Below are 23,890 nucleotides of genomic sequence, written 5' to 3'. Positions count from 1 at the left end.
GAAAATATATGTCAGACAATAGGCAATTGCATATACAATCTCCCTTTATGCTACACATAGACTGTTTAAGTGCATGAAACCAAAGCCTGCTTGAAGCATTTACATGCTTTTCATCTCTGAATACAGGTTTATCTAGATTAACATGATAGCAAGCATAGTCAGATTTCTGCAGTTTTTCATGGTAGTGAGTTTTGACTCATCAAAATCTGAGATTTACTTTTCTGAACTCTGCATTTGCTTCTCTGCTGGATATGGCTTCTCCATCTGTTCATCAGTAATATAAAAAAAATTGAAAGTCAGACTCTGTTGTCTCTTTTTTTTGGTGCGAGCAACATAACAGCGAATGAGGTGTTCATACTCCACAGGATGCTGATTTTCATACTCCAGCTCCAAGAACGCTCCAACATACACGCACTCAGTCTCACAGCTTTTCCAGCACTTAAAACTTCCATATGATTCTTAGTTTTACATTAAAATCTTTATGCATCTTTAAGCCCTTCTGTTCCTCTTGTGGCTTTATCATTATGCAGACCGAAAATTCTGTCTTACCTCCTAAAGCTGTGATCACACTTTCCCACTCACACACGCCCACTCACTCTGTCCATGCTGCTCTTTATCTTCCCCTGCCTATCTTATTCTCCTTCCTCCTTCTCCTCCCCCCCCCCTCGCTCTCTCCATCTTCCTATAACAGCTCTGTCACTTATCTATGCAGAAATAAGAGACTGTGCTCGCTCTCCCACTCCACTTTCTGTCTCTAGCTCTCTTTATCACTGCCCCCTCTGGCCTTTTCCTGCAGGCCAATTGCAGGGGGACTAGAAGCCTTTAATGAGATCTATGGGGAAATAACCCCCCCACCACACACAGACACACACACACATATGCGAGTGTGTGCCTGTGTGCCTGGCATGTCGTCATTTAACTACTCTCTCCCTGTAATGCACTCCAACCAGACGTTTTCTCTACAGAAGATGAGAACAATGAATTCATTTTAAAGCATTCCTGTCATCCCTTATCTTCCCCGTCCTTTCTTCCTCCATTGTCTTCATCAACTTTCCATCTCTCTCACATGTATACTGCCCTGCCTCCTCTCCTCCTGTCATACTTCCCTCTCTATTATCTCAGTACTTCTGTTCACCTCTGGGACTCATCTTTCATTAACATGCAAACCCTAAAGTGCTGTAGCATGTCGGACTCTATGCCTTGTAGTCTGACTAGTTCACATATCTTAACAAGGCACTGGAAGATAATAGTGCGGAAGTTCGTTTGCGAGGCCAAATCTTGCACGAGGGCTGCAGCTTTCACTTCAGGGTTTGAAAGAATTCAGCTCAAGTCAAACAGCGTAGAAAAACTCATCTGTTTCATGCTGTTTAATGCACTCAGCGGGCAAATGCCAACTTGACTTGGCGTGCACGAGTCTGACAATCTAATAAACCTGCAGATACGACTGCCTTCACCTCCCGCTGTGACCGCATGGTATGAACAACTCGTGATACACAGATCTAAGTGTCTCTGTGCACACGAGTGAGTTAATGTACCAGCAGCTTTTATGTGTGCTACCAGTTGATGATAAGGTAGGATCAGATGTTTATGCTACTTCATACACTTGATTATGATGTGCACTTTTATTTCAAAAACATAGTGTGTAATCAGATACTTACTCTTTATTGCAATATGAGAAAATCTGGAGTCATTTCTGTTATCAGGACATGTCCTTTAACTGCTCATGTGATTGTTCTAAAAGCCAATATGTCCCCTTTACTGAATTATCTTCACTGCCTTCCTGTTAAATCCAGAATTGCATTTAAAACCCTTCTCCTCACATACAGTCTTAAGTGAACAGGCCCCATTATATCTTAAAGATCTAATAGTTCCATATTGTCCTAACAGAGCTCTTCATTCTCAGGCTGCAGGCTTACATGTGGTTCCTACAGTTTAAAAGTAGAATAGGAGGCAGAGCCTTCAGCTTTCGGACCCCTGTCCTGTAGATCCAGCTCCCAGTTTAGGTTCAGGAGACAGAAAACCACTTCAAATTTTCATTTTTCAGTGACGCTTAGATTCATCTGACCCCGAAGGATCCCTTAATGCTGGTTCAGGAAGCTGGACTTCCCATCACTCCATGCACTCGAGCACTTCTCCTCAACTCCCCCCTTTACACCCCCTTGCAGTTATACGCCACTGCTGCATGCAATATTTGTCTACTTTCTCTTGCACTTTGTGTTTTTGTGTGTTTGTTGTTTGTGATGTCATTCTGATTATTTTTCCTCTTTTATTTATTTGCCCTCATCCCTTAAACCAGGCCCATCCCTGAGCCTGGCTCTGTTAAAAGCTCCGTCGCCTTATTAGAGCTGATATTTCTAAGAGTCTTTCTTTAATATTGTGGATTCCTCATCTGACCATTTAAAGTGCCATCAGACGACTGTTGTCAGAAACTGGAGATATTAAAATGAAACAGAATAAAAGTGAACGTATTTATTTGACCAGCAAAAAGACTTCAGCTCAGCTACATTCCAAAATGTGGCGTCTACGTCAATGCACTACAGAGTCTCAATAAAGTTTAATGAATCAAGGTCTGAAAGCACACAAATCGTGCTATAGTGTAATGTTATAAAGCTTAAGCATTTTAAATAATTGGGTTAAAAACCTCAATCCTTACAATAATGCGTCCATATTTTTGCTCTTTGGTTGTTACACTTACAGCACGGATGTGAAACATTGACAAGCCTAAAAAAAAGCGTCTGACCCTTGTATGTTTTTTCACTTTACATTGGCTTAAGAACCACAAAGCAAGTTATTAGTTTACACTTTTTAGCAACCAAAATAATAGATGCAAAGTTTCCAGCTGGCCAACAAAATCCAGATGATTATAAACAGATCTGTAGTAAATACACAATATATAAAAGAGTACTTCCAAAAGGAATTCACCATTAGAGTGTCACTGTGATCTCTGAGCTGGTAATTTGTAGGTCAGAACCTACCTTTGAAAAAAAAAAAAGTGGACTAGATTACAAATAAGAGCATTTCAAAGACGGCATTTTAACCTGACTCAGGTCACAACTTTGACTCCTTCAAATACCGAAGACATCTGAAAACACTTTAAGCAGCTGGATTTGACATAGCAGACATAGCTTCGACCTTTAGTGAATAAAATGTGAAATGACTGTGACAGTGAAAAATATTATTTTACATAACACCCTGAACTGTCTTTTCCTTCTTCTTAACCTATAACCACTACCTGCTAAAGCCAATATTTTTGTCTACATAGATCAATGCTTCAAATCCCCTCTTGATAAATATAATAAGCTGCTACATCTCCTGCTCTCTTTGTAAGTATCAGTGCACCAGCGGTGCAGTCTCGATTGATAGTGACTTGTGAGAGATCTCCCCAGCAGGATTGTGCAGCTCTATTAAGGGAGTTTTAATGCCTCAAAGGTAAATGCCACTGTGTGGGGAGAAAGGATATATCCTCTGATTTTCACAGATGCCACATGTGATGTAGCAAAGTAGCAAAGGCAACAGAAGTAAATGCAGGAAGAAGGTGCTGTGTTCTGGACTATTACACAACACTGAGATTTCTGTTCATGTCACAGCTAGTTGCTCACCCGTACAGACCTTTGCACATCTATAGTACCGCCCACCATTTAAAATACAAAGCATACGTGGCTAAATGTTTTGTTTTTTAGCTCAAACTTGTAACGTACACCTGGAAGTTGGTTCGGATTGGGGTCTGATCACTTTCACATCATAAACGAACCGCTCTGGAGTTAATTTGGAACCGTACCGAGACCACCTACTCCAAAGGGTCTTGGTGCGATTACTGTGTTCACAGGTGCCAAGGAGGAAAACGAACACAAGTTCAATTTAAATGGACTAAACACAGCAGGTGTGAAACATCCTAAGACTGTGTGATGGATAGGAATCGTTTTGGTGATACTCGTGGATACAAATTGCCCCATTTTGTGTAATGACAGAGCTCAACTTTAAGCCTGATGTATTTCAGTGGAAAATGTGTTTCATATCTGCAGCATGCATATTCGCAAGAGTCTTCAGTGGAATCCCTGGCAACCAAGAAAACAGAGCTTTTAGATAAGTAGCAACAATTTTCTCCAGCCAAACAATGATCTTTGTCTGACCCTAACCGAGCTTCTAATGACAGTTAATAATGCAATTAAAGTCTAAAAATCCGTCCCCGCTGGTGCAATCACTCTTAACACTGCTGACCCCATCCAGCCTCCAATGCACATGAACACAAATCCGTAGACAGGAGATCGGTCAGATGAAAAATCATGTTCAAGGTGATGGAAAAAATGGAAAATTCATATCCAGAGACACAAATTAATAGCTTAAAAGTTGTAACTACTTAAAAAAAAGCTGCCACAAGACTGTTACTGTGACTGCTGTAACAGTATTCTGTGACTGCAGCTACAACCCACAGCTACCAAAGAGACTCTCTGTGGAAAATGGATGTAGAAGATGGATCGAAAAAGTGAAGCCTATGCAGACATGTGATAAACCTAGCAAACAGGGGGGATTGTAAAAGAAGTCATATTGCATAGACATTTATGGTAATACAGTGTTCAAGTTCCTTGATCTGTCGCCTCAGTAAATAGAATAGAATAGAAGAATCCTTTAATTGTCCCACAAGGGGGGAATTTGGTTGTATCAGCAGCAACAACAAATATACAAACAGAACAGGACACAGAACAAAAACACAATTTTTACATATTTACATCATGGACAATGGTTACCAAAGCAGAGTGCTGTACAGTTATTAAAATTAGAGTACAGATAAGTGGCAAACCCAGGTTGTAAAAGGTTGTAAAATACTGAGTTTGTCCACTAACCAGCTGAAAGGAATATAAAATGATGTCCTGGTCAACTCAGCTCAGAGAACTTAGAAAACACCAAAGCAAATCCAATAAGAGCCATGCATCTAGATAACGTGCCCGTTTCTATTTATGTCCCACAATGTGGATTACAGTGTGCTTATAAGAGTGCTAAAAATGCACAGCATCTCAGCACTCGTAAAGAAAGCGAAACGTAAGACATTCAGAACAGCCGCCAGTCCAAACTTTTACTGCATACTTCATGTCATCAATAGCTTGTATTTGTGGATACACTGAGAAATTTCCTTATGATCCAGAATAGATTTTAAGATCATGCTGATTTTTTCCTGTCTACTGTACAAATATAATCTGCTGTGCAACAGCTCCAATGAAATCATAATATAAATTGCCATGTCAGAGTCAATTGGTGTAGGTCAATTTGTATTTAAACTGCATCTAATGCATCATTTCCTAGATGCACACCACTGATTAGTGCACATTAAATATTAGAGCTGGTTTTCTGCAAAAAAAAGAGAAAAAAAAGGCAAAATAATTACCAGTGTCTGTGTGTATTTATCTGTGTCCTGTGCATTACTGCATGTAGATGCTCTTCCATCACTCCATATCCTCCTCCCTCAATTCATAACCTTTCCATTTGCATACTACGGTCAGTCCCTTGATTCATTATAATACAATTAAAACGCAATTAGGGCTTATTTAGGAGGAATTAGCCGAAGTGTAGAACAGGACAGAGGAGGTGGAGGAGGATAAAGAGTAAGAGATTGACCAAGAGGGATAACTGCGGACTTCAGATGTTTTCATTCTGAAAGTACAGTCTGAGATTGAGAAAGGGAGTTAAACAATGACCCAAGGAGGCTGAGACAGGACAGGAAGAGTGCAAGAGTATGACACAGTAAATGTCAGAGAGATGCCGCTGGGTTCTAACGCTCATGACCTTGAGGAGTAAGACAATATGCACTCAGTCAGTACACCTCGGCAGGAAGTCGATGAGGTTATGTTTCAGCTCTTTCTTATGTTAATGTTTATCTGCAAGTGTGAGTTTATCTTTAGAATCAGCTCAGAAATAGAGCACAAAAAATGGAAGAGATCAAAGGGGCTTTAAATAACCGAAGAAGACATTAAAAGAGTGCACACTTAGACAAATATTTCAAAACAAGTTAATGAATGTGATTACAAGCCTTTTAGAATTGTTTTTAGGTCTGTGTAATTTAAGAAAGCAAATTACACAGATTGCAAAAGCAATTCAGCATCTAATTGCTTTAAAGACATATAATTATTTATTATTTATTTTGTGTAATCCTTTGCACCACCCGCACAAAAAGAAAAGATCTGAAGTGTCAGGGTCCCTGTGCCTACCCGGTCAGCTCAGTATGGCTACATATGTTTTTATATTCTTTTTTGTTCCTGCTCTCTCCCTTCCCCCTTTCCCTTCTCCCTCTGCCTGGGCGGAGCTCACCTGTGGGCTCCTGCTGCCCTTGGCCCACGCAGTGGGTCGCAATCACGCACCTGCGGCTCATCATGAGTGTTCCAGCTCCTTTATAAGATGGCAGCTCTGTGTTTCTCGTCGCTGGACCGTTGCCGACCCTCGTCAGTGTAACCCCAGCTCAATTACTTCTAGAGTGTTTTCACAGCGATTTGCCTTACAATCCCTTCGTGTCTCTGTGTACAGATTCCCTGGACCAACCCCTGTGTTACCCGAGTGATTGGAGTGTGAAGAGGAGCGTGAGGAGTGGACGGAGTGTGTGTGTGTGACTATCGGCGTCTTTCCCGTTCGTGTGTGGACCCCCGGAGCCCGGCTTTCCCCTCACTTTTGTAAATAATCACCTGGTGTGTCATAATAAAGACTCTTGTGCTTTCAAGACCTAGAGCCTGCGCGTGAGTCCGTTCAGTCCCGCTGTGACATGAAGAGGCATAAAAATCTTTCCTATTAAAAGACTGAACTCAAACAGGCTTCATTTTTGTTGTTTTTCTCAAAAGAATATTTGAAAGTTCTTCTGTGGAGGAGTTCTCCGATAGTACCCGCCTATCTCAGTGTTTTTGATCCATGTCAAATATTATTTGATTATATTTGATTCCTGATTTGCTCATTTCCTACTTGCCCACCTAGTTTCACAAAAGAGAGAAAAAACTGTCACTGATTGCATTCCTCTACCTCAGCTCTCTCCTTGGTAAAGACATTTTTTTTTAAAAAACTGAGAAATGTTACACATTAAAAGCAAATCTTTATGCTCATTTCCAGCTTCTTATTCTTGTACTTGGACTTCAAATTGCTCCGTATTTAGCTTAAATGAGCTTTGGTGGAACCCGTCACGTCATCCTCTGTTTGAAACAGCCTGTTTTAGCTTCCTTCTGATTGGCTACCTCTCACAAACAGAGTGTCAGAACAGCAGGTGGGGGGTTTAAGTGCTGGAGCCGAATGTAACTCGACTTCTTTGGGGGATTATGAAGACGTTGGGATTGTGAAGCTTCTTCAGTGCTAGACAATGATGGGGAATCTTGGGTATTTAACCTCTTGGAGTACCTGAGAGTTGAAGACCCACCCTGAAGCCTTTTGGATGAGTCATGAAACTTCTTCATGAATCTAAGGAAAAGTCAAGTTGATTTCTAATGGAGGAGAACCTACAGAGACGTATAACAGGTGCCGCTTCTGTGCTCACACCCGGAGCTGTTGGATTGTCTCAGCTATATTATAAATGTACACTCTCAATGACATCATGCAGAGCCAAGAGTAGAGAAACTGAGTGTTTAGATCAGACCGAAGCCAGGGTTTTCGGCTCATATGAATTCCCTGCACATGCTGCGATCTGATTGATATTCTGGGCAGGTTTAATATGGGCATCCACTAATGGAGCAGCATATGTGATGGAACATAAAGAAAAGCAGAAGAGCTCCACTTAAAGTGTAGCTGATTAATGCGATGCTAATGCTAATACTTTTTAGTATTGCAATCACAGTTTTTAAGGTGGCTGCAGTAACAAGTTATTTCAGATTGAAGTGAATCTTAAATGTTCAGATGTAAAGATACAGAAAAATCAACATAAAAAATGGCATAATGTTAGCTAAAGGTCAACATGAACCTGCAACCACCTCCTTTCTGTAGAGCTATTTTCATTTCACCTTTATTTACTTCTGTCTGCTTCACTTTATCAATCTCAATCCCTCTCTAACTCCTACATCTACCTATCTCACAGCTTCATTCCACTTTGATCTACTCCCATTTCCCCCCATTTACCTTTACCTCTATCTTCTTTGTACTTTCATCTACTCTGTCTCCATCTTTTTACCCCTCTCTCTTTTTGCATCAGTGCCATTTTCTGTCTTTATGGAACTGTCTAGTAAATTTCTGAGGTTTTGCCCCCAAGCATAAATGAGCATCTTCCCCCAAAACCCTTTTCATTTATTCATATTTTTACAGTAAAACTTTGATTCTGTTGTTAGAATAAACAGGGAGAAGTGAATTATTTACGGTCTAATTTAAAAAACACCAAATCACGCAGACACAAACACATGCATGCACACAGATACACACAGCAAAAACACAGCTGAAAACACCCATGCACAGATCAATAATAAATCACACAGCAGCAAGAGGGAGGAAGAAGGCATGAGCGAAGCATTTATAGTGCTCTGGGATGGTAAATACAAAATATGGACAGCCATCCACACGTTTGGAGTCATATTCTTGCTGTTGGTGTATAAAGCAACCAATAAATACATGACAGAGGCCAAGATCACATAACCGAATAAAGAAACGGGGACAGATAGTAAATGGTAATTGGCCTGTATTTGTATAGCGCTTTTCTAGTCGCTAAGGACCCCAAAGCGCTTTACACAACCAGTCATCCACACACAGGTGATGGAAAGCTACATTGTAGCCACAGCCACCCTGGGGCGCACTGACAGAGGCCAGGCTGCCGGACACTGGCGCCACCGGGCCCTCTGACCACCACCAGTAGGCAACGGGTGAAGCGTCTTGCCCAAGGACACAACGATCGAGACTGTCCAAGCCGGGGCTCGAACCAGCAACCTTCCTACTATAAGGCGAACTCCCAACTCTTGAACCACGATCGCACCGTTAGCGACTTTAATCTGGACATGAGCAAAGATGCATCCACAATGATTTCCTCAATTATCAGTGAGTTTAATTTTAACAGATCGCTCATCACTGAGATTCAAGTGGGGGGAAAAGGCTGAAAAATGCCTGGCACCGATTTCTGCCTGATTTTTGTGAGTGGTTAAAGTAAAGTACTGTACACGGAGGCAGCTCCATCTCCAACCCGTAAAGCCAATTTAGACACACTTGTGTTGCACTGATGTGATGTAAGACCGCATCCGGGGAAATGCAGAGCGATGGCAGATTGGTCTATCGTGATTCTGGACAGCCCTCTTAAAACCAGTCACACCAAAAAGGGCTTTTCACACCATGCTTTATTGCACCATTTAAAATCTTTTTGGCAACATTAAGCTAGGGCCCCCCCGTAACTCCTATCTCCACTTTAGCTTCACTCAGTTTGGCTGAATCCTTTCCTGCTTTGCAAAATCTAATTCTTGTCCACATACTCTCATCCTAATTGCTTTTGTGTGCATTTTGGCTCTGCCTCTCGCTCTCTTCGTCTTTTCTCGGGAGTTGGGTCACCTTGAAAGTCCCTCTCTTTCTCTCTCCCTCAGAGAGCCACTTTGCTGAAAGTGTTTGCGCTTCTCTCGGTTGTTCACTGTGGATGCAGTGAGACAGTAAGAAAGAAAGAGAGAATTATACTCTCCCACACTGCACATTGTCCATTTAGACTGAACTGGCCGCATGTACTGTCATACATTCGTGGACGGATTAAGAAACGACTGGCCCCAGGGCAACAATGCTGAACACGGCTCCCTCCTACCTAACACCAAGGAGTCAGTACAGAGGCATAGATGTTCCACAGTAAACCTGAGGCGACGTGTATTTCTTTGAAGGTGTCACGAAGGCTTCCTTGTTTTCACACCTTGAAAATTTTTATTTCTTCACAGATCTTTCGCTCAACTGTACTATCTATGTCTCTGGTCACTGAAAGCAGCTGCGTTTTTTACAGCTCTTTTATAAAAGCAGGCACCAAATTGGTGATTTTTTTTTTCTTCAGTTGTCTGCTTATGTTTTCTAAATCATGCCACACTGATTCTCATTTAAAGAATGTAAAATCTTGCAGGTTTTCAGTGCAGCTTTCGTGGATCAGTTGTGTTCAAGTTCTTCATTAAAGCATGGAGTTGTGGTGTGTTAAGGAGTGTAAGAGTGTAGTGATTAGTTAGTAGGCTGTCACGTCCAAAAACTGGGAAGATTTAGGCAAAACTGTGCTGTTTACGTTGGAAATCTAACCTGAACTGAAGACTCCAGGTTGGACTCGCTGTAGTTGTTGTGCTGGAATATCAGCACAAGCAGTCGTGGCAAGATGCAAAGTGATCATGGAGTTTTTTGTCAAGGTTTTCTCTAAAAATTCTCATCTTCTCAAGCTGTTGCAGCATGTTTTATCTAAGGCCATACTGTATAATTTAAGAATCTCTGAGTTCCTGTAGTAATATGTCAATAAAATTGCCCACTTGTGTCATTGTGTCTTCAACCCAGCAGCATAAATAAATGATATCAAACTGTACCGGCAGTTATAATGGCACTTTTCATGCTGCCGCTCGTGAGGGAAACAATAAGTGTAAACTAGCTGTCACCCTCCAAATGCAGACTTTGTAGGTCTGTAAAACTAAATAAGTGCATCATGATGTCAAAGATGTCAAAAGACACTTTATGCATAAAGTTACCAAATAGGAGGCATCTGACCAAACAGCAATTGGACAGAGTAAGTATGATTATATGCAACTGGAAACATCATAAACTGGTACCAGAAGCTTCTGCAGCAGGTGAATAAACTCCCCAGAACACTGACAATCCTCATCAGTACAATTCAATTCAATTTTAATTATATAGCGCAAAATCACAACAACAGTCACATCAAAGCGTTTAATATTGTAAGGTAAAGATCCACCATTAATTCAGAGAAAACCCCAACTATCAGATGACCCAGTATGACCAAGCACTTGGCGACAGTGGGAAGGAAAAACCTCCTTTTAACAGGAAGAAACCTCTGGCAGTACCAGGCTCAGGTCAGGGCAGCCATCTCCATCACAGGAGAGGGAGACAGGACAAAAAACACATCTAACAACTTTTTGATTTGGATCTTTGGATTCAGTTCAGCTTTAGTTGTTTCCTTAGATGGAATTGTTTTTATTGTTTAAAACTATTCCGCTTTAGTTTTTTTAATGTGTGTGTTAGGAGCATTTAAGCTGTTCAGAACATATAGAGTGCTAACATGTAAGTATTACGTACACATCCCAAAGCCTCCCCATGATGGTTATGATCAAACTGAAAAAGACTAAAACTAAAGATGTTTTTCTCCATACACACAATATTAAGACAGTTATTATTTTTCATTTTCTGATATTATATTTAAAAAAGAAACCTTGTGTTGCATGATTCATAACTGAATGAATCTTGATTCTTGGGTGTTGAAACTGTTGGAACAGCAGGTGGACTTCAGGCTGTTTATAAACTTGTCAGTGATTGTTGCTGTGTGCAGACAGCACTCACCGTTTGCTTTATGTCTGGGATGCCAATGCGAAACACCATCATGGCAATGTGGGCGTCCTCAGATGGCAACGAGCTGGCGCTGTGTTCCTTCAGCCTCCTCTGCTGCTGCTGCTGCTGCTGCTGCTGTATCTGATTGGCCTGCTGTTGGTGTGTGGGTCCGGGGTTAGACGAATAGGGGTTTCCAGGATTCCCCGGTCGGACCTGCCTGTCCCCTGTGGGACGTCCGGCCATTTTACCTGACTGCCTGTGTCCCTCGCCTCTACCGCCCCGTGAGAGGCCTCCACGCCTGACCTCCTCCACCATCTCCTCCTCGTCGTCTTCCTCCTCCCCCTCTAGCTCGCCATTCTCCTCCTCTTCCCCTTCATCATCGCGTTCATCTTCCTCCATTTCCTCTTCCTCCTCTTCCTCCTCCTCTTCCTCGTCCTCTGCCCCAGGATAGAGATGTCGACTGTTTCCCAGCATCCTTTGTTGCTCCTCGTCGCTGGACAGGGGGCTAAATGGCATCGTCATGGCGACAGAGAGGGCGGCAAAAGTGGCAACACCATCATTCCCAGAGATACACTGCAAGGTGAAAAAGAAAGGAGGAGAGGACATGATCAGGAACAAACTGCAGAAGAAAAAGTTTTTAAGTAGAGCATCTACACAGCATCACTCTAAAATAATGTGGTCGCTATGGTAACAGACATGCAGTACTTCTAACCCTGAACACATGATGACATACTATTCACACCTCATCTATAATTGAAGCCACTTGTGATGTTAATTTTCAGCTCCCCGACTCTCGATAGACATTAAACTCAATACAAGTGTGAACTTTTGGAAGCTTTCCGTCTCCATTACATGCTGGTATTTGACTCTGATAAATAGAACTGTACCACTAAGTGCTTCTGTACTGACATAGACTCTTAAGGAGTTACCACTGAGACAACTTGTACTACATATACAAGGTGGACACAGTCAGAGATCAGCTGGTCCCCAAGTGAACCTGGTGAAACCCTCGAAGATCAGCAGATAAAGGCTGCTGCAGGTAGCCTGAGTTTTAGTTCCTGTTTTTTCTTTGATATTTCCTTCCTCGTGTTTCTGAGTGTTTGCTTTCCCCCCCATGTTTTTTCTGTTCTGGTCTGTTTATCCCTCTGTATGTCTGAATCACTCATAGTCGCTCCCTATTTTGTTTTGGTTGTTGTGTTTTATACTGAACTTTCTACTCTTTTACTTCCTGCCTTGGTTAGCTTCACACCCTCAAGTGTTCACCTCCTCTGTTTCCTTCATTCTTTGCAAGATAGTCATTTATCCTGCTCCAGTCTACTTCCTAGTGTTTCCCAGCGGGGGTTTTTCTGTCATGGTTTTTATTCAATTACAAATACAACACATATGTACGTGTAAATCACTTTTATTATTGCTACTTTGCTCAGGTGTGCAGAACCTGTTAGGCCTACGAAATTCCCTAAGACTTCTTTCAGCACATTTCAAAGAGATTGTTTCAAACTTTTGATACAAAAATCCTCCTACAGTAAAAATATCTGTACCAACTTCTTCCAGTGATCCTGGAGCAATTTTGTGCCAACTGTGCATTTTTTCCTGTAATGATGTTAAATGGCAAAAGTGATAACTGAATGGCTTGGAGTTTACTAAATTTAATACTTTGGATCCATGGCCAAGAATATTCCCAGATCTTAATCCAATTGAGAATCTACAGTCAAGCCTCAAAAAAGCAGGTGGACAGGCTGCAAACCAACAAATTGAGATCAGCTTGCTCAAAGGCATCTCAGGATTTGACCCAGAAGCTTGAACTATCACTAATGATAACACCGTAAATACTCTTTGCATAAGTTTGATTTATCTGCAAATTAAAGTCAGTATATTGTAGAAACATGTTGAAAGCAATCTGAATAAAACCAGAAGTGAAAAAGTTAATGAAACACAAAAATTAGTTTTTACTGCCAAAACCTTTGTCTCAGGCTATACAAATATTGTTCTTACACTTTCTTTTAGGCAGGATTAAACTAAATGACAGTTTTTGGTCAATCAGTGCCTCAAAACTGGGGGAAATATCTAGGATAGACTTTTCCATTGGTGAGTTCTCACAATTTTGATGGAGCTTTTTTGGACAGGACCATGTTCTGTGTGGCGTTTTCTGCCTCTACTGAATCATCAGGGACAGACTGGCTGCTTGTTCTGTGCCGAGGCTCACTGTGTTCCCTTATTTCAAGGAGAGAATAAAGAAAAAAAAACTGTGGGATGTTCATACCAGCTGCATGGCTGTTTATTTTTATTTCATACGTTTTATCCTTCCCTGTAATAATCATCAATAAACCAACACAGCCAAATCTAACCATACATAGCAGACAATGTGTCGATGCACATCTGCAGTGCAGACACTTATAAAGGACTATAGCACTTCATATAACAGAAAAACCATACACTCGTGCTCTTGCCATCACCCCTGAGAGAGCTGAGAAGCCACTTCAGAGCGCCAGTGAGCAAGATAACAGATCTGTCCCTGAAGGACTCCGCTTGGCTCTGTGCACTGTTTTCAGGATTTTCAGCACCACTACATTCTGGACAGCTCCACACAGACCCAAACAGCTGAATAACAAACGGCGAGGAAGACACCGCTCGGGTTTACACGCGAGGATAGACGAGTCAACGGAGAGAGATGCCAGAGAGAGATGCAGGAGAAAGCAAGGAAACATCTCATTTATCATCCCATTTGTAAGCAATTACACAAATTTCCTCAAGTAGCTCTAATTACCAGTCATTTTGCAAATCTTTACATGCAGATGTAAATGCCTTTCTCACAGCTGATCTAAAAAAGTATGCAGCATCAAGTATTAAGTTGGTTTTGATTTGACTTGAATGAATGTAAAGCCCATATAATAAGGGACATTTACAATTTAAATGGACTTATGTGGTGTGTGTGTGTGTGTGTGTGTGTGTGTGTGTGTGTCTATGTGCATGTGTCACGAGGCTGCCGAGAGACTCAGGGGGACTCGGAGTCGTGTTGTGATTGAAAAAATGTGTCAGACTTGTAACGTTGAGGCTTTGGCTTTCCTCGTGGGAGCGAGAGTTAAAACTACCATCTGTCCAGCTCGAAGAGAAACAAAAGGGTCGAATAAAACAAATCTACACGGAAATGAAACAGCGAAGACAGGAGTGGATGACAGGGCTATTCATGTGGCAAAGCATAATCACCTTTCTCTTTTTTTGTGTATATTCCTCTGGATTGTATACATCTCTTCTGTTTGCTATTGATTCCTGCTCTCTTACTATTTATATTTTACTCCTGCACACTTGGCATGGAGCACCCATAATTTCATTGTACATGTACAATCATAATAAAAGACTCTTCTTTCCTATTCTATTCTTTAAGTGGGAGGAATAGGAGTACCCGGAGAGAACCCAAACATACACAGAGAGCATGCAAACACAGAAGGTCCCCAGCTGGCTGATGGAGGTGAACCCAGGACCTTCTTGATGTGAGACCATTAGCTTTGTAGTGTAGAGGAGAAAGGGTCAAAGATTACAAGGGCTGCTGTATTGTACTCTATCATTTATGATGAAAAGATATGGTTTCAAGACCAAGCATTTAAAGAAACGAAATTCTGGTTATTTTTTGCTTAATTTGTTCTTTCTTCTTGATTCAGTTTTTTTTTTTAACTAACAAAGATTTGAGGGTCACATGCAAGAAGAATTTTGTTGTTTTACTTTGCATTATTTCTTATTTTTGGACACAAGAGTAGCTTAAATTAAAATAATGCAGACCGGGTATACAGTCACTATTTGATACATAGATTGTGGACTTTATAAGCAAACAACAAATCAAAACAAAATCTTTTTTCTACTGCAGCAAACAGTAAACACAAGCATAAGATAAATGTAGTGGATAGAGAAGTGCCTAAGTGCACTTGAGTCAAGTAAATATATAAAGTATTAACTTGCAAATATTGCATTTTAAAATTTCAGGAAAAGGTTAAAACTCCCATAAATGTCAACAAATTCATGAGGCCTCTATAGAAACATCAGTAATCTGACTAAGCATACAGAGACGATGGCTGAGATGGAGAAGCAGGATTGGAAGCAATTTTCTTTTAAAGGAAACTGACAAACAAAAAAGACACAAGGGCAAAGAGAGAGAAGGAAAGAGAACAGGCCGCCTTCTGAAGTTTCATCAGAAAGCTGACCAATCAGAGATACAGTAAGTACCTCCAGAAGATATGATAATAAATGGAAGTGAACAATCCATAATTTTGCATACTGCTGATTAAGCAAATATGTACAGGGAAGCAGTGAGGTGTGAGAGATAGGAATGAAGGAACAGGAGACAGAGAGAAAAGTGCAAATTTAAATCCTGCCAATCCATAAAAGCAACTCAAAGGGTCACCGCGACTTCAATTTTAGTCACCTGCTCGTGTTTGTGAATATTTTGTACTGCAAAAATGCTTACTGTACACATCGTAGAAAAGAAAACTAGACTTTTGTTTCCGACACTGTGCATATGCTCGCAAAATAATCATAAATTACAACTAAGCCTGACAGGGAAGTCATTTGTTTCGCTTTCAAGTAAAATATTTGAACAGATCTATCAACAGATAGATCAGAAAGACTCCATTTCCAGTTTGTGGCACATATGTTCAACATATTTTCAACTTTTGCTATTGCTTGGTGGTCAGTTAGCAAGTGGTTGCTATAGCCACATCTGCTCGTAACCGAAGGAATCACCAAACCAATGAAAGAAGAATCAAATAAATGTTGTCCAGCTGAATGCGCTGGAGAAACAGTTACAGTCCAGACAGTTTATCCTCTCATGGTAGATTAAGTGTTAGTCTTTAAATAATTTAATCAGCTGGCCAGTCAGTCTTATTTAAACTGAACTCTGAATCAGGCTAACTTTAAACTGAACTTCTGCTCTGTTTGCTAAACTATGATTAACAAACAGAACACACACAGCCACCCTTAGAGGCAATGTGGTATCTGTGAGGCGAGAGCAGCACGTTGCAGAAAATACAACAAGAAAATGGCACACATGGATGATGATGACTGAAGAAGAGTGAGAGAAAAGAGAGGAAGGATATAAAAAAAGCTGTGGAGATATTGTGATGGAACAAATGAACTCTGAAGGAGGAGAGTGAGGATGGGAGTCGAATGTGAGAGGTGTCTGTGAAACCAGAAGGTGTGAACTCACAGAGCCGATGGTGGAGAGAAGAGAGGAAAAGAAGACAGCGAGGAGGAAGGTCAGGTTGAACCATGAATCTACTGCCAATTTTTTTATTATTATTAAAGCTGCCAATTCCCAGAGTCAACGCTGTTTTTAGATTTGGCCTTTTCCCACATTTTCACACCAAAAACTTGAAAGGAGAACACCTTTATGCATAATTCAATTCTGTCAGGTTGGAGAAGGCTCTGAAACACCACTAAAACACTCATGAGATGCTAAAACACTCCAGTGAAAGCCATGATGAAATTTATTTTACGGTGAGGAGCTTGTTAAAGCAGGCAGAGCAGGTTGCTTTGCAGGTTTTTAACGGACTCGTACCTTGAAGCTGTGGAGTAAAATCCTCCCACACTGCACAGCGATCATCTGCCGTCTGAAATAATAATCTGAAAGTGGCTGGCGTGACAGAGCCATTTGTCACACATTCTTAGCTATTTATTCATATATTTTTAAGCTAGATACTAGCATGATCCCAAAGGATGGAGTAGCAGCTAAAAAAGCGTGATCCAAACTTTTGAAAGAATCACTCATCGTCAATTACGCCGGAACAGGTCAGAGGGAAAATTATGAGAGGGAAAGTGATAATCAGCTCCCAAGAGAAAAGCCATGACTCACACATAAAAGATCTTCTTAATGAATGCTCTGTGTGTGCGCACTTATGTGTGTCTATCTCAGTGATGAGGAAGAGGGCGATGATGCGATTAGATACTGCCTAATTCCAACAAGTGATAATCGTCTCCTCAGCTTTTGTATCTGACTACAGAAAATCTCCATCTCTCGCCATTCTCCTTGGAGAGCTGTTTTAGTTTCAGGTCATATCATTAACACTTTAGTCAGTCCTGCAACCTAAAACTGCATTAACCCTGCTGACCTTCACCTCATTGAGCAATCAGGCTGACATTAGCCACACGAGGGAAGCAAGGAAAACGTGGGAACAGCGACTAAGTCGATCAGATTAAATACAAAAAACGTAATGCTTTTTATCCCTTACGCCCAATGCTGAGGGTCGTGCTGTTAAAACCTGCTAACATGTGACGTTCTGCGATATGTTGCGTCATTGCGTCAGTGTGTTTCTTACTGCAACATGTATTTTCGAAACAATGTGTTTTCTTCCTTGTTGCAGAGGAAGATCAGAAGATTGAAGAGGCTTTCATGTCTGTCCAGTAAATTTAAAATTAAGCCTGCAGCTGGTTATCTTAGCTGAGCACAAACACTGGAAGCGGGGAGAAGCGAGTCACCAAGAACAGTGCTGATTATGGATTAAGGATCACTCGATATCAGGAAGACTCGCCCTGCCGAGGAGGTCCACATGGTTCTCACTCACAGGGTGTCAAATACTGCCTATACTGGGTCATTTTTCTGTGTGAAGGTTTTTGGCCTAAAAAGGTTTTAACAAACAGTATGCAAAACAAAACTAAACAGCAGGAAAAGCAGCGTTTTGATTTGTGTGACAGCCATGTTTCCTCTCAGCAGTTTGTGCATATCTCTGAGCCACCATCACTCTGCAAGAAAACACATTTGAACCCCTGGGAGGGGAAAACTGTAGGCTGGTCAGGAATACTGATTTTACAGGAACGATCAAGCAACCAAGTTATTTTAGAAACTAAAATCACCATTTATGAGCCCAGTATAGATTTTGTTTTTATTGAAGGATCTACTTGTGTTTTTTGTGACAGACATTTTGAAACATTGATTACTTTGGGCATCAGATATCTCCTGCAAGGCCTCTGCAGCAGTAAATCTTGATGCTCTATAGGTCTATTAGCCATGCTTCACTGCACAACAGTGCAATGCAGTAATTAGAAGTGGAAAATTAAAATCTTTGCCACCTCAGTGGAGCAGTCCATGAGAAAACTATGAAAATTTGCAGGAGAGGTGGAGAGAAATATTCAGCTGCGGTCACTTGACGTTTAACAGGAAGAGCTAGCCATTAGCTTTCTGAGCCAAGCTACCTCATGAGCAAGATGTCAACAAGTCACAGCTTCCTCCCAACAACATAAATCTCACAACTTTGCTGCATTTAAACTTTCTGTGTGGACATAAATGGTAATTTGTGATTTTTTTTAGACATACTGCTTGGCAGATTTAGGGGAGCTTCTGTATAAAAGATGGTGGTAGGCATACTTTGTTAAGCTAGGGAAGGACTTTAAGCTAAATTAGCTAGCTTTTGGCAGTAGCTTCATTTCATCATAAAGACATGACAGGATGATTAATCCTCTTATCTAACTCTTGGCATTAAATTGAGCAAAGTTATTGCATTAAATGCCAAACTGCTACTTTAAACACCCTCCTTTTATCCAAGAATGCACTTGGATCAATAAGCGTACGAGTACGAGGCGTGCACAATGAGTTAATGGACATTGGCAAACTGAAAACTTTATTTGTTCTGCTGCTGGCAGTGTCGAGCTCGCGTGCCCCTGCCTTCACACATTTGCTGGAGATTCATTTGTACTCCTGAGAAGATCTGACAGCTTTCATATTTATCTGCTCTGTTGGCAGTGTCGCTCTCAAAAGTGTTTGTCATTGAGTCTCTTAGTTCAGACACAGCAGTGTGTTATGCAAACACAGTCTGCGTCAGTCTCGTTTTTACGTGACGATATGCAACTGTGCTGTGCATGCAGTAATGATATTTCTGCACTTTAATAATCTAGAGAAAGTCTTACACAGCATGCGGAACAACGTTTTGGCTTTTGCTCTTTAGGTGATCTGTTAAACATGTATGTGAAAAAAAAACGTACCATTTTCTGTTATGTGCGCTCCAATCGAAATGTTCGCCTCAACCGTCTAATCAAATAATGTCATTTCAATTACAGTTTTGGTTTCCGATGATTATTAAAACAACACAGTTAAGATCAAATGTTCTACCCACCTTCTATTTTGCATTAATGCTCTCATTTTACCTTGAAGCACATCATTTACCTTATTTTATTTGCCCCAACATAGAGCCACAGTCACTCCACAACAGGTTATATTTTCAGTTCAAGCAAATCTACTCAATTAAAAAGACAAGGGTCTATTTTTTTAAAGTTTAACAAGCTCATTATTTTTTCACTAATAATTGTTATCTTAATGCCAACAAAAAGAATTATATCCATGATTTTTGCCATAATCAAGCAGGTCTGTTGTTCCATAATTAAACTGAGCGCTAATAACTTGTTACCATCGGGGAGTCGATGTGTTTGCACACATAGACTTTTTTCTTGGGTGGGTCACCCAGATATATAACAACAACAAGCGCATTACGCTTTTTCAAATTCTCTTGCTTCATTTTTTCTCTATCGTGTTTCCCGGCGGGAAGGCTGAACGGGATAATGTCTCATTCATCTGCTCTTCCAAGAGTCTCTCATCCCGCTGTTGAACAGACATCCGTAGTTCTTGTTCTGATTTGAGATGCACTTCGACATGGAGGACTACTCTCACCACACCGGCAGGTGGAGAACTGGTTCATATGCTGCTCTGCTGACCTCACTGAGGCTACAGAACTGTAGAAGGACAGTTCTTCCATGGGATGAAGAACTGACTGGTGAAACAGCTGAATATTATTCAGTTATTAGTTGTTACAATATACATAATTTTATTATTTATAAATGTAATACAAACGTTTGTTTAACTTTTTCATTCTAATTATACTCAGCTCGAATGTGAAGAAAAGAAGGAAAGTAAACAACCTCTCTATTTTCTGTTGCCTACATGAAAATGTGTACAGTTACAGTCAGGGGTTAAAGTGGGATTCAGGAGGTGGGGAAACCCTAAAATTGGTTGTAATGGGTCAGTGTAGGGAAATAAATCACAATAATTTCACGTGTACAAACCCAATATCTGATTTAAAAACTTGAGGACTTACATGTAAGCTTTAAATTTCCAGTTCTGCATCTGTACTCAGTAAGTACAGATACCTGAAAATTCTACTTAAGTACAGTACTTGTCTCTTCTGCTACTGCATATATGTGCACATATACACGCAAGCACAAACCGCTGCCAGCAACATACCCTGTCTCTGCAGAAATACTGTGCTGCACATGTGAAAAGCCATTGCAGTGTTACATAATTCAAGAAGAACCAGCAGATATCCACGACGGCTCAGCTGACACCCTTCTATACGTCTTCTTTGCAAATCTCATAAAGGACATGCTATATGAGCAGTTTGCCCATCGATGCTACGCATCTAAAAGCTGTTTTGAGCCCACCTCCACCCAGTTTCTCCTTTCATGCTGTGTCTGACCCAATCATGTCTGATGTCATACATTGTTGCTCTGTTCTCTATGGGGAGGTCCTGCAGCTGCTTCCTCTAACCACACTTGTCATGATTGAAATAAAATATTAGAATATGATGCTGTGCTGGCTGAGCTCTTGTTATTTAGGCTGGATCAGTCTATGTGGTGGACAAATAACAGAAAGTAAGCCCACAGGAGCATTAGCTGTTTGTTTGTTTTTTTCTTTTTGGCAGCGCTAAAATGTTTCTGCATTGCTGCTTTGTAATTACCTGTAGCAGAATTTGAATTCCAGGGGTGTATTTACTCAATATGTACTTGAGCTCAAATCAGCAAATGAAACAGGTGGCTGGCAGCTCTGAGTAGTATCACACTTGTCAGAAATGAATTGGTAAGATATTCATGGATAGGGAACAAGCGAGATGAGCCATTAACATCTGCTTTTGAAAGACACAAAGCTCACAGAACAAAGTGGTATGTCTGACAAATCTGTGTCTGGCACGGGAAAGGTGGATTTGAGCACACGGCTACATGGAATAAGTGTAATCTATACGAAACTTTTCTTAAATACACAATCACACATCTGTGCCACACTTTAACTTTCTACTGAAGGCTGAGGGCAATGAGCAGGGAAAAATGGGGTTATGAGGCAGCATTTCCAGTTCTGCTTGAGACGTTTTCGTGTGACAGAAGTGAGAGGGAAATGAGGTAACTTTCCTGGGTGACTTGCCAGAGTCTTGACCTCGTTCTACTAAGCTTCAGTCTATCTGCAGTCTGTGTGATGCCATCAAAAGACTGACATCCCACCAGCACAGTGACATCTAACCTCCCTCCCTTTCTTTTTTATCTCTCACAAACACACATATATCTTCACACGCTCTCCCTTTCTCCTTCTCCCTTCTCTCTGTGGTGCACTCTCTTTTATGTAGGACATAGTGTGCATATAGATAGATATTTTCAGTGTCTTGGTCCCCAGGAAATTTCACTGGGAAACTTCCAAAGAACAGATCGCCCCAATTTCCTGCCACTAAACTGGAACGGCCAATTTCCCTCCCTCCTTGTTTGACATCTACACACAAAGTGGCGCTCTGATACACACAAATGGACACAAATCTGTGGTACAGCCCGTCTGTGTGTGCAGCAGGGTCTCGTATACACATACAGGCCCCATAAAGATGCACATAAATAAAACTACAGTCGCACGCACATGTTGTCATCTCTCGGCACAAAGATATGTAAGTCAGGTAAAACACCTCTAAACTGTAGTGACCCAAGGGTGCTCGCACAAAGGAGAATGAAGCCACGTGTATTACGCACATTCTGATGTAACCATCCCCTGTGCTATCAAACTAGGGTGAGCGCCGACGGAGGAACCTGGTTCAAGTTTAAAAGAAAAAGGGTGGAGTGTGCAACAGCATCACTGGTGTTCTCATCATGGAAATGTCACAGAATTAGGCTCGGGACACCTCTGAAAAGAACACCAGCACATTTGGTGTCCCAGAATCTCCCTTCTGTGCAGCCTCCACTCGCCATCCCACCATAACTACACTCAACATGCTAACAGGAACACTGGCAGCCATGCTAGAGTTCCTGTTAACAGTGGCTAATGGCTCTGCTCTGTGAGGCCATGTTCAGACACAGTGGTGCCCACTCTGGCTCAAACAAGCATGAAGCAGGTACGATATTTATTCCTTTTAGCAATCGTTGTCATCTGTTGTCATCAACTGTATATAAAGGATGGACATAACCCCTCCCTCATCTTGTGGTTAGTGAGTTTCTACAGTGAGAATTTCTCACTGTTGCCATCTGACTGTGAAATACTTTGTGACTGACAAGTTGTTAGATCATGAGACTAATCTGGTCTATCCGTCTTTCTGATGCCAGTAATGCCCAAAATTTACTAAATGAACTTCATATTTTCCTCCTCCTGTACTCCTACTGACTTGAAACTAGCGTTAGAAGCAATAATAAAGTCAGCAGGAAAGAGTTTATTGAGGTCACAGAACAAGACTCACAGAAGTAAGAAGTAATTCTGCAGATAGTGTCACAAAGATTGGCAGTTTAAGGCACCTCATCACAAACTTCCCCTCAGAGCTGGAAGCTTTGCGAGTCTGTGGGTCAGATTTATTTAATGGTAAATAGTTTTACGGGTGATTTACAAAAAGTGGTGCTGCTTTCTAAACGCAGGCGCAGTTGGTTCATTTCAGTATCAAGCACAAAAAATAAGACATGTTTTTCGGCATTAAATATTGGTTCAACTAGCAGTAATTTGCACTTTCTAAATGATATTAGATCAGTTTGTGTTGAATATTGATAAAGAAAATCCCAGAAATACATATGCAACAGGGTCAGTTGCAAAAATGTTGTAGTTCCCACATCTTACATCCAGTCTTCTCACTTCTCTCTTTATAAATGCAGATAGTGCTTTTTTCATGCAAAACATTTTGAAAGTTCATAATGTACTGTTAACCTCCTTTTTTCTTTGATTTTACTTGAAAAACTCTTGTACCATAAACCAAAAACACCACATTTTACTTAACAGTAGCCAACCCATGCATGCTTACAAGAAATGGAAAACCCTTCACAATAACAAAAAGCCCAAAGACATCTATCCAATTCCGGGGAGAAAATGTAGACATGTTGCAGAAACGCAATAAACCACCCCCCAAGAGGGATTCCTATCTATATACAACAGTGGTTTATAGTGAAGATGTGAGTGGGTGTATGAAAAGTACATAAAGACACAAGCAAAAATAAGCATGTGGGCTTATGCTGAGGGGTAAAAGTGACCCTGTGGTTTAATTCCCTGTGCATCAAAATTGTGTTACAGGCTACAGCCTACCAAATCTAGCCTTTCAGCAGAGTGAATTTTAAAGTATTTTACAGTCAAACCCATGCATTAGAGACTTGCAATTTCAATTTAATAAAGGTTAGCTGGAAGCAGCCTTATTCAAGTCAGTAAATTCATAATTAGCAACACTGATTTAATAAGGTTTCTCTTTCTCTTGTGGCTCTC

At 40.9% G+C, this 23,890-nt stretch overlaps 1 protein-coding gene across 1 annotated transcript in view; it reads right to left on the bottom strand.

Moving 5' to 3' along the window:
- The window catches only part of shank1 (SH3 and multiple ankyrin repeat domains 1), a 99,630-nt gene that overhangs the window by 58,917 nt on the left and 16,823 nt on the right, over window positions 1–23,890 (bottom strand). The window contains exon 2 of the mRNA XM_013909076.1: window positions 11,452–12,012. Coding sequence (XP_013764530.1) covers window positions 11,452–11,961 — 510 coding nt within the window. The 5' untranslated portion in view covers window positions 11,962–12,012. The remainder of the gene's footprint in view (window positions 1–11,451; window positions 12,013–23,890) is intronic.

Source organism: Pundamilia nyererei, unplaced genomic scaffold (assembly GCF_000239375.1).
Source record: "Pundamilia nyererei isolate P.nyererei 1_Seehausen unplaced genomic scaffold, PunNye1.0 scaffold00018, whole genome shotgun sequence".
Classification (NCBI taxonomy): Eukaryota; Metazoa; Chordata; class Actinopteri; order Cichliformes; family Cichlidae; genus Pundamilia; species Pundamilia nyererei.
This window is presented reverse-complemented; position numbering and strand designations above follow the sequence as displayed.